This window comes from Peromyscus eremicus, chromosome 13 (genome assembly GCF_949786415.1).
Source record: "Peromyscus eremicus chromosome 13, PerEre_H2_v1, whole genome shotgun sequence".
Lineage (NCBI taxonomy): Eukaryota > Metazoa > Chordata > Mammalia > Rodentia > Cricetidae > Peromyscus > Peromyscus eremicus.
Genome location: NC_081429.1, coordinates 18895367 through 18907965, shown reverse-complemented (window position 1 = coordinate 18907965; position 12599 = coordinate 18895367). Strand labels below are relative to the sequence as shown.

Here is a 12599-nt window from a genome sequence, read left to right as displayed (position 1 = left end):
CACACACATTAACATGCACACATAATTTGTTTAATATGATAAAATGGGGGGGTGTAAAAATCTTTTTTTTTTTTAAGTCTATCCTGGAAGAAATGGATAGGTGTGTCTTCAACTGATAAAATAACAAACATATATCTGAGCAGCACGCAGTGCAAATGAACCACTAACCCAAAAGAACAGCTCAGAGTGTGAAGAGAACAAACATTACTTGAATCAGGTAGGAAACCAACATTTTAGAAAAGGAAGGAGATGGAAAGGTTAAGACATGGTTCATAAAGAAGCAAACATGAACTACATTCTGACATGACCAGCGTCAGGGACTCAGGCTCAGGGGACGGTAATGGGTCAACACAAGCAAAGCACACGAGGTTCCCACGTGCCAATGTCCTAACGAAGCCATCGGTGGTACCATGAGTTCATGCTAATTTTTAGATGGCCCACACTCCACATGCACATCTTTCATGAAGCTCAGCAGCGAGCACAGCATCAGCTTCTGTTTAAGGTGATGTTGGGATGGCGATCGTTTGGAGCTTATGCTGAGAGTGCTACACTCCTATAGATGTGTCCTATATTCAGATAACCGTATAGAATTGTTATCCTCCTGGTAACGTAAAGTGTTATACATACTAATCTGTGCTTTCTGAACCATTTTAAATCTAAAATACATCCCTCTTGACCATGGTATATAATCCTCTTAAGGTGCTATTTAATTCAACTAACACAACTTGCTGGTATTACGTTGTGGAGTTTTACAGCTATGTTCATTTACCATCAAGGTAATACTTCCCTTGTAGAATGAATTTGAATGTATTTCTTCCTCTAATTTTTTTTAACATGTGAAAGAAACTGACGCTAACTTTTCTGTGAAATTTTGTGCAATTTAATAGGGGAAGACATGAGATCCTAGGTTTCACCTTCTTGAAAGGTGTTTGATCTTTGAATAAGTTTTTCTGCTTGCTATTGTTACATTCAGAAATTTTTCTTTGTAACTCAATCTTGATAGGCTGTATATATATTATTCTACACATGTGGCATCCAAGTTGTGTTGTTCTACACAGACTCTCAGATCTGTCTTCCAACCTTGAGAATTCTACTGGGCTCTGCCTCATTCTTTCAATGTTATATTGGTTTTATGAACTTGTTATTTTATGCTGAAAATTTGGAAACTTACCACCGAAGTTTTCAGATTCATAAAAGCTGAAGTTATACTGATGCATATACACAAATATACATAATTTAAAATAATTTTTAAAAATTTAAAGGAGGTGCTGGAGAGATGGCACAACAGTTAAGAACATGTACTGCTCTTCCAAGAGTCCCAAGTTCAAGTACCAGAACCCACATCAGGTAGCTTACAACCACCAGTTGTAACTCTAGCTCCAGGGGGATCCAATAGCCCTGGCCTCTGTAGGTACAGGCATTTACGTGCACAGACCAAAACACAGAGCCACACACACACACACACACACACACACACACACACACACACAATTAAAAATAACTTAAATGCTTTTATATAAAAAGCTTGAAGTTATTAAATAGTAAAGTATTTTGCACCCTGTACTTCACTGGAAGCACTGTGTTGATAACTGGTTTGTGACAACTGTGTACTCTGGTTATTAAGTTCTAAACTTCCTCTCTATAACTCAGGGTTAGTCAAAAAAATACAATCTACATTATGCAGTTGAAAAGACAGGGATTAATTTGGGGAAAATGTTCAAGTTTTGGAAGGCCAAAAGCAGACTGGAGGACCCAGGGAGCTAATGAGGAACGGGAGAAGGAGAGGAGGGAGGGAGAGAGAGAGACAGAGGGAAGGAAATGCCTGAGTCATGCCATCAGTCACTCTTCACGTTAGCTTCAGGATCTGATGATCAAGGAAGAACAAATAATAGAAACACTATCTTAGGATGGACAACTGTGAGTCGGGGGTGAGGAAAACATCTGAGAGGGAAGGGGAAAGAGGAAGAGGAATGGAGGCAGGGGTCATGTGGTGACTGAACCTCTGAAACTGTAAGCCAGCCCAATTAAATGCTTTCCTTTATAAGAGTTACCATGGTCATGGTGTCTCTTCACAGCAGTAGAAACCAACCCTAAGACAAAAGAGGGAAGGAGAGGGAAAGTGAAGAAAAGAAAAGAAGAAAGTTGTATCAAATAAATTCTGTTTTCTTCTCTCAAGTCCTGTGCAGCACACAACAGAAAAAGAAGAAAAAAATGATGGTCTCCATTACATCTTTCTAATTTCATTCCTTTCAAAACCAGCCTCTGTTGTCCAAATCTCAGCCCCTCAAACTGTGGATCATGGCCCCATATAGAGTACTGTAACTGAATGTGGGGTCTGTGCATGTGCATGCACACGCGCACACGCACATGTGCGCACACACATACCAGCTACTTTGTAGCATATTACATCCAAGGGAAAAAGTCCTTCTAGGTCAAGATCTGTGTCATTCTTGATATGACATCTTTGTTACAAAGCTACAGAGATGAAAATAAAAAAGACCTCTCACTATAATTTTGTTTTTAACTAAACATAATGGTAATCCTTTACAATCCCAATGAAAAGAGGAATTAAGAAACAAAACATCTTAGCTAACCAATCCAAATCCAACACTGAATAATTCAGAACAAGACTAAGTTAACACGGAGATACTGATAGCACCCACTTTCCTGTGCCCCCGGAAAACAAAATACTAATCTGAGATTTTTTTGACATTATAACATTATTCAGAGTATGTAATAATATGGTTAAAATATTCACATAGTACTACTTTTATCTGAAATCTGTGATTTTAAATATTTTTTGTAGTTTTCTTATTCTGTTGTTTTGTAGTCAAAAAACAGGATTTACCTAAAAATAAATGCTCCACTTTTAAGTCACAGCTTAAAAAATGATTTAGAAAATTTTCCTTTTTCCCAACTATCAAAAAGAAGTTAGTTGCATGTACTAAATACAACCCTAGCTGTGTAAAATAATCAATATAAATGATAAAATGACAATTGTGTCCTTTGGAAACCAATAGAGGTCAACAGTATGAGTTATCCTGAAATGACAATAGGATACTTAAAAAGTAAACTGCATGCTCAGATTATTGAAAACAAAAACTACACACAGGGAGAAAATGAACACCGTTTATGGCTGGAGTGAAGAGCACTGGCTGCTCTTCCAGAGGACAAGGTTCAATTCCTGGCACCCACATGGTGGCTCACAACCGTTTGTAATTCCAGGCCCAGGTAATCAATCTCACACTATCTCCAGAGTATCTCTGCCCTCTTCTGGCCTCCATGGACACTGTATACACATGGTGCAAAGATACACACAGCTAGAATACTCATGCACATGAAAAAAAATTTTAATTTTTTTAAGAAAACGTACACCTGTTAGAAAAGCACCTGTCCTTTCTTGCCATCTACCTTTGAACTAGCAGACGTGGTGAGATGAATCAGTTTCCCAAAACAGGTAGTAATTTCAGTGTTCTGAGCTTATTATACCACGAAGTATGTATTCCAAGACACTGAGTAAAAAACAAAGTACTGCTGGGCCCTATAATTACAGCAAGGCATTGAAAACAGTCAACAAGATGACTCAAGCTTGAAAAATACCTAAATAATAGCTGTCAGAAACAGCTTTCTGCTATAGATTACATCCTCCAAGTACTTGCTTACTTTCATCTCAAATTCAAAAATTCAACATTAAAATTCCATGAAGAATGCATAGTTTCTGCACTACACAATAACTCAAAATAAATGATTCTCTGAAGCAACAGTTTTTATTTAAGTTTGCCTGTTATGTAAGGAAAAGGCTGGAGTCTCTAGGTCCTTAGAGGATACAGCACGCCAGCAAACAACTCATTAAATTTCCCTAAAACAGAGTTTTCAAAGACTCAACTCCAAGTACAAAGGAACCTTTAGATGTGCCCCACTCATAAAACCTCTCTGCATTTTCTTTAAATCTTATTTCCTTGCTCCAAATGGTCTCTAACTTGGCCGCCATCAAAAATAACCGAGTCTTTTAAAAACATCAGTTTGGGGATTCTATGACCTGGTGCAGCCTGCTTCTGAGACAGAGCATGGGGACAATACTTTAAACCTCCCTTAGTAATTCCACTGTATAAGTCCTGTTGAAAGAAAGTATTTGTGTCACTAACAATCTCTTCACTGTGTAAATGAGTCACTAAAAGTCACAGGGTTTATAGATGTGTTAGGAGGAGAACACTGAAAACCATAATCGGGGATGCATTTAAAAGTACAGCAACTTTCTCCAACTTCACATACAGTGATTAAGAAGTACACTACAATAAACATGGCACCTTATCTTGAAAAGACTAGAAATATCCCTGTGAAAGTAGGCTTTAGACAGGTGATACCCATGAGTCGTGGATGAGTTTGGCTCATAATAAAAGAGTAAGCAACAGCAGCCAGCAAAGGACTGCAGTGCCTGACAGAAACACATGACTAAGCAACTTGGCTCAATGGGTACCATTCATGAATTAACGTGGTGCTTCCTCCACTTCCACACAGTCAGAGAACACACATAAGGCTCAACTTGTTCCTTAACATAGCACTTGGGTTATAACAAATCCACATCTCTAATCAAATGCCATATAAGAACTAATGCTATCTCCTGAGAAGTAGCTAATATAAATTATACAGCATTACATATAGTTATTGTATATAATAAACACATTACATACACAGTGTTTGTATCATGTGGCTACTAAGTATTAACTCTAGATCATCAAAAACATTTTTCAGTGTAGTATATGAGTACTGCTAATATTTCTATCTACTTTGTGTTCAAAAGGTTATCAATATCTCCCTTCAAATAAGTTGTATTATTGAATATTACCTATATCACCATAATGTATAGGAACAGTGTACTTGGAGAGCTGTAATTTTAATAATCAACAAAACACAAAGTAAAAATGATCTTCTATACAGAGTAAGACAAAAGAAGGAAAATGGCTACAGTAGCTGGAGAGATTGCTCAGTGGTCAAGACTCTTTGCTACTTTTGCAAAAGACCAAAGTTCGGCTCACAGACACCTGTAACTCCAGCTCCAAAGGACCTAACACCCTTTTCTGGACTCTGAGGGTACCTGCATACAATGGGTGCATGTATACACACACACACACACACACACACACACACACACACACACACACACACACATATGCATGTCAATAAAAATAAATCTGTTTCTAAACAGTAAAATAGCTGTTAAACACATGGAAAAAGAAGTTAATTATGCTCACTTTTAGAGAAATACATGATAAAACCATAGCATATTTCATTTAGTATTACATATCCTGTTTATGTTCACTGAAAAGACAAAAACGAAATGAAATGACTGATTCCAGATTGAATTCGGGGTCAAGGTAAGAAAGGCCATTACTGGAACAGTGGACAAGAGTTGGAGGCTGACCAGAAAGACAGCTCAACGAACCCAGTGCTTACCTCACAAGCATGAAGACAACTGGAATTCAGATCCCCAGAACCCACCTAAACGCCAGGCCAGCAGCTGTGGAACCTGGCCTATGACGCCAGCACCGGGTAGAAACAGGACTTCTGGGGAAAGCTGGCTACTTAGACCAGGTCAGGGTGCCGTATTTGTCACGGAAGGGGCTATGTGGAGGGTCAGAGGACAGCCCGTAAGAGCTGGTTCTCTCCTTCCCACCTCACTGAGGCAGGCTCTCCTCGCTTCTGCCATGCTGCATACTCCAGACTGCTTGCACCCTGGTGACTGTCACGCCTCTGCCCCCATCTCACTGTAGCTCACAGATGCACACTACCACGTTCCGCTTTCCACATGGCTTCCTGGGATTGAACTCAGGGTGTTAGACGGCACAGTAAGTGCTTTTAGCCACTGAGCCATCTCACCAGACCAAGAAACGTATTTTTAACAATATTTTAACAGTAACATGTACTATGACTAAACTATTAAAATTTGACTCATTATATATCAGATATATTCTTAGAAAACACAGGCAAAGATATTTTGGAATAAAGGGACATAATATATCTTTAACCACCTCATAAATTGTTACACTTCCTGCGACAGTGGAGAAATGGGTATTAATTTATCCACTTAGCTAAAATGATAGCTAGACAAGAATATATAAAATTAACAGCACTCAAGAGACAGTGGACATCAGTAAATAAAACAACAATCCCTCAGAGTCTATAAATCATGACCCAAGCCCTAACATAACTAAGGCTGACTTGGTTAAAAAAAAAAAAAAAAAAAGTCTAGGTCACAATTAAGCAAAACCCCAGTAACGTCCAGTTCAGAAGAGTGATTTCAGCACACAAAGGGGCCAAAACACCTAGGGGACTAGCAGAACTCATGGTCCCCCTGGAGAAAGAACAGGGACAAAGCATTCATTGTAAAAGAGAGGTGGACACAGAGAAAATTCTGGAGACTACAGAGACTCTTCCTCAATCGCAGAGGTGAGTCCTGGACAGCCTGCATGTGTCAGGAAACCACTAAAGCCTAGAGAGCCGAAACAAGATTGCAAGGAGCACCTGAGAACTCACGACAGTGCCCCAAAGTCAAACTGTACGTTGTTATAGTAACTAGGCACTCTTTGGAGCATTAAGATGACCTTGGTATGTAGAGAAGATAAAGTGATCAGACATGAAATCAATCCTAGTTGGACGTAACAAACGCAAAAGCAAGAAGCAGGAGGATTACACTGTCTGCAAGTGGTTCAGCTGCATCCCAAAGCAAAGCTCAAGAATATGTAGGACAACAAACACATCTAACAAGACACGAAGGAAAGTCCAAGGCACCTGGAAGCAAATCACGGGTTATTAGCCAGAGAGTGCAGGAAAGTGCCACTGGCTAAGAAGAAAAGCTAAGCCAAGAAAGGCTGGGGGACATACAGCTCGGTGGCAGCATGCTCGCCCAGCAGAGACAGAGCCCTGGGTCTGAGCCCCAGCACCACATGGGGGAGCGGAGAACAGGAAAGACACAAAAGCAGCACACAGGATAGAACAGCAGGATAACTGAACAGTTACCATGACTACATCAAGGAAACTAGAAGAAACAAACATATTGAGTAGAAACATGGAAAACACATAAAAGATTGACTGAACAAGATGTTTACGATTTACTCATTATTAACATGGGACCTACACATAATCATCAGAGAAATTAAAGCTATAATGAGAAATCACATTTGTCCTTTTAATCCACTATGAGTTGAGTTTTGTAACTGGTGACTGACAGACGTTTACTTTCATTGTTCAGCACGTGACCATGCAGATTTTCCATAACTTTAACTTAGGAGCCTGGTCTTTTTCTACGATGTGCTCTTAGTATCTTGGCTGAGAATCACTGGGTCATGTATCATCCTTTTATCTTTTTGGTTCTTGCCAAAACTACCTCTTGCTTTCACCTCATGATTCTATTCTATGTTTTGCCACCTGGTTGGAGAGACTGTAGAGAATAAACATAACTTATTAGCTTCCCAAGTACTGTCTACTACAGACTTCAAAAAGTTGAAAAAAAGGTCTTAGGACTTTGAATGTTTTCATCAACAAGAAATACATGATCAGGGAAACAAGGTTTTTAATTATATTTTTATTAATTCTTTAAGAACGTCATACTGTAATCATTTTTAGCCTCCAAGTCTTCCCAATGACCCTCTTCAGTGTCACCTCCCTGCACACCCAACTTATTATTTTTAACCAAAGCCCAATTTGTGTTGCTCAACTACTCTTAAGGAGTGGGACCTGCCTGCAATGTGATCTACGACCTACCAGAGATCACACAATTAAAGAAAAGTGATTTGTTTAATCTATTTAAATACTTTTAAACATTACAAAATGTAGACATTTTCAAAACATCACTTGGTAATGCATGGATACTAATCTACTGAAAATAAATTTAAGGCTGGGCGGGGTGGTGCACACCTTTAATCTCAGAACTTGGGAGGCAGAAGCAGGCATATCTCTTGTGAGCCATACCTCTTAAGGCCAGCCTGGTCTACATAGTAAGTTTCAGGACAGCCAGGCCTAAGTAGAGAGACCTTGCCTCAAAAAAAAAAAATAATAATAATAATTAATTTTTACCTAAGAAAAGAAAGGGGGTAAATAAATGAAAAAAATTAAAGGAAGATAGAACAAAGAGAAAGTTAAAATACTAAATTGAACTATATTTAATAATAATATCAAATAACCACATTAAATTTTGAACTGAAATGATATTAAAGTAAGCACATAAACATTTACAGGATCAGGAACTGGGGAGATACCTCAGTGAGTAAACGCGATGTTTGTACAAGCTTGCACGTCTGAGTACAAATCCTTACACACCCACATAAAACAGCCAGACATGACCACGTGCACCTGTAATCCCAGTGTTTTAAGGTAGAAATGGGTGGATCCCAGGAGCTGGCTGCCCAGACAGTCCCTAGCCTAAACAAGTCCCTCACTCAAGGGACTAAGGTGGAGAGCCACAGCAGACAGCCGACATCCTCCTCTGACCTCCAAACACTGCGCTCAGGTGTGTGCATCGCACACACACATATCTCCACATACGAGCATACATCATGTCTGGAATAGTGACAAGAGGCAGATAAAATTTACAACACTGCAGTTGACCCGGGCAGGCTCATTCTATAGTATGATCTATCTGTTGTAAGGACAACTATGATGCTATACAAACGAAGGAAACCACTCTTACCTTGGACACATTACTGACGTAATTCACCTGCACAGTGCTTTCTTTATCAACTTGATTACAAAGATTCTGTAAATTGCATGCATATTCTTTATCGCTTTTTATTCTCAGGGCCATAAATTTCTTCACTGTTTCCAGGAACCGTAATTCCCAGTCCTGCAACTTTAACACAGCTTCCTGTGAGTTCCGCAGGTCACTCCCAAATCCCATCTTGTAAGGTACTGCTTGTCTTCTACACCGTACAAGTGAGCCTGCTAGTCAGCACATCTCTGTGGACAGAAACATAAGAAGTCTCAATTAGAAGGAAACTAGTTCTCAAAGCAAAAGCATGGTCCACTGTTTTAACTTAATGACAACTAGACGTCTTCTCCCAAAGATCAGGAAGAAACTGAGGATGTGCACCGTATTGCTGCTACATTGAAGGCTCTAGGCACTATAATGACATCGTAAAATAAAAGGCATTTAGGAAAGGGAGTTGGAGAGATGGTACACTGCTCTTCCAGAAGACCCGAGTTCAGTTCTCAACACTCATGAGGGGTGGCTCACAACAGCCTGTACTCCAACTCAGGGGATCTGAGACCTCTGTCTCCTCAGGTACCTGCACTCACATGCACACACCCACACATACAGACACACATATACACACAACTAATATTAAAAATAATCAGATTAGACAAGGAAGAAGTGAAGTGATTTCCATTTGCAGATGACACCACTTAGCGTACAGAAGATCCAAGAAAAGACTTAAGTATCAGAATGAACCTGGTACATTACCAAGCATGACTGATGGAAAGGAAATGTCCTCTATGGACTTGTACGCCAAATGTCTCCTTCCCAGCTAAGGATGCTCAAGAGGTGGTGGGAACTCTAGATGGGGAGTCTCACTAGACAGAGTAGGTCACTAGAATGTGCTTTTAGAGATCACTCCTAGTCCCGTCCTTTCCGCTTCCTGGTTTCCAAGGTGAGCAGCTTCTACACACACACCTGCTACCATATATACTCCACACCAAAAGCTCAGAAACAGTCAAAGGTCCATGGAAGGAAACCAATAAAACTGTGAGCCAGAGTAAACCCTTCTTCCCTTATGTGGCATTTCTCATACGTTTGCTCATGCAACACAGCACTCACTAACATACGCAGTGCAAGGTCAGGATTAAAAAAAAAAAATCAATCTAATGTCCACATATCAGCAACAATCAACCCAAAAAGTTAAATTAAAAATAAATTCCAAGCCGGGCTGTGCTGACATACGCCTTTAATCCCAGCACTCGGGAGGCAGAGTCAGGCGGATCTCTGTGAGTTCGAGGCCAGCCTGGTCTACAGAGCAAGTTCCAGGACAGCCAGGGATACACAGAGAAATTCTGTTTTGAAAAAATCAGAGGGGGAAAAATCAATTCCATTTACAAAAACGTCAAAAAAAAAAAAAAAAGAATAGAATACTTGGGAACAAGTCTTGTTTTAAATGCAAACTTGTGTTCATCCAACTAAAAAGCTGAAATTATAAATGAGTTCCTGAAACGTTCAAAGGAGAAAGAATTAATGTGTTAACAAAGCAAGAGATTCCAGTTTGACATAATCTGTATTGAAAACATTTTGTAAGTGAAAGAAATCATGACACAAAAGACCACATATTGTATAATTCTACTTACATGACGTGTAAAATAGGACAATTAGATATAAAATAAATTTGTAGTTGTCTAGGGCGAGTGAATTTGGACAGAAATGGAGAATGATACCTGAGAGGTACTGGATTTCTCTTTGTGGTGATGAAAGTGTTCTAAAATTGACTGGGATGGCAGCACAATTCTGTGAGTTGGTTAAAAGCCAACTAAACTGCACAGTTCCATCAGATGAATTCCTAAGTATGTGAGTGTTATGTAGTGGGTAGCCATTCCAGCTTTGATCTGGAAGTTCCAACCCTCATTGAGGCTTTGGTAACAGTCATACCTACAAGGTGGGGCCGAGAGAGGACCCTGAAGACCCGAGATCTGGATGGGCTGGCTCCCTTGATTCCTGGACCCTGGACGCTGGAGGTAGACCCAGCAGAGTTCTCCAGAGAACACGGCCGGACTGTGCTACACCTTTCCCAGACCCTGTTACCTATCCCTTCATTTGTGAGTTACCCCACAGAATAAACCTCCCTTTTAACTACTTGGAGTTGCCTTAATAATTTCACAAAAAGTGTTATGTTTTAGATATGTTTTGATGCATCCCTCAAGGCAGTATGTTTTGGCATTTAATCCCAAGGGAGAGGTAATAAGAAGGTAGAAATTTATCCCACTGTGGTACTTAGCAGGAGGGCCTCTGGGAGATGATCAGGATGAACTAAGTAATTAGCATGGAGCCCCATGATTAAATCTTGGTAGCAATAGCTTTATAAGAGGGAGACAACCCAGAAATTACTCTGCCTGCCTGCCTTCTCCCTCTCCTTCTCCCACACATATCACACACGCGCACACATACACACACACACACACACACACACACACACACACACACACACTTACTCCTTGAAATGGCCTGAACTTGGGTCTCTGGCAGTAAGGCCATGCCCAGATGTGGCTCATTGACCTTGAACCTCCAACCCTAAGCCCCAATGAACCTGTCTTATTTATAAACTCACGCTGTCCACATTACAATGTTATGGGTGACAGAAAGTGGACAAGAACTCAAACAGTAACTCAAACCAGTTATTTCAAAATCACTAAGACGTAACAAGATCAAATATAGGCCAGTTATCATAAACTTCCCCAAGATATCCCCCTTGTTTACTATAAATCCTGAAAACTACTGCAAGATGTATTTTGTCCTCCTGTTTGTCTTTCCAGCAGTGACCTTCACAGCAGACGGAAGAGCTGTGAAACATGCCTTTCATTTCCAGTTCGGGACCATCCAGGCTAGAAGTCAAGGGTTTCACAATAGTGGTAGTGGCTCTTTGCTTGTTCTTTTGTGGGGTGCTGGAAATTGAACCCCAGGCCTCCTCACACATGCTAGGCAAGTGTTCACTACACTGAGCTACAGTCCAAACCCTAGAATTCTGTTTCCAGTTAAGGACACTGACACCATCTAATCTACACAGATACAAAAAGAGGTTTCTCTCTCTAACTTCATCTGAAGACATGTCAAAAAATATTGTTCTCCAAGTAGAGAATAAATTACAATTGTTTCCCAACTGAAAAATGTTCAATTGTATGAACTATAAAGTAATTAGAAAAAAATGTTTATGACTTGGAAGGAACTCCTTGCTAAAATTTCCAAAGCAGCAACCAAGACTGAGTGGCCCTTAGCTGAGTCATAACTAGAGGGACCAGCTTATTCACTGAGTGTCAGTGATTCCAGGCTTTGGGCCCCAGACAGTGGCTTTAAAACAATGACGTTGGGCCTGGGTGTAGCTCAGTGGTAGAGCATTTTGTAGTATGCAGAAGCCCATGGCTCAATCCCCAGGACCACATGGAAAAGACAATCATTTGTGGGATACAAAAACGGACAATATTTTGTTGTTGCTATTTTTACCTGCAGCTGGTAGAAACATACACTTCTTACCCTATGTTCAGCCAAAGAATAAGTATCTTTGAAGAAAAAAACGTTGAGAATATTTTAATTTCTAAAAAAACAACAACAGGAAAAAAAAACCCCTAAATCCTAAATCTAAGATTGTGGTTCACTTTAGTCCAAACGTGGCATAAATACCATCTCTGCTTCTAAATACATCTTCATAAGCATTTTTTTTAATTTCTGCTTCAAAAAATTGTGTAGAGCTCAGGGAAAAAAGGGAAAACAGACTCTAGCAAAATATGGGAAATGTTCCAGCCTGTCCTAAGAGCTTATTTATGTCTATTAATTTTCTAGGTCAGAATATACATGTACCTCTCTTTAGGAAAAAATGGAATAAGAATTTTTTTTTAAGTTAAGGCAA

The 12599-nt window shown here is 39.7% G+C and overlaps 1 protein-coding gene across 5 annotated transcripts in view; it reads right to left on the bottom strand.

The window, feature by feature from the left end:
* The window catches only part of Fer (FER tyrosine kinase), a 324556-nt gene that overhangs the window by 275293 nt on the left and 36664 nt on the right, over positions 1-12599 (bottom strand). For all 5 annotated transcript variants that reach the window (XM_059277953.1, XM_059277955.1, XM_059277959.1 and 2 more), the window contains exon 2: positions 8687-8952. In XM_059277953.1, coding sequence (XP_059133936.1) covers positions 8687-8893 — 207 coding nt within the window. In that variant the 5' untranslated portion in view covers positions 8894-8952. The remainder of the gene's footprint in view (positions 1-8686; positions 8953-12599) is intronic.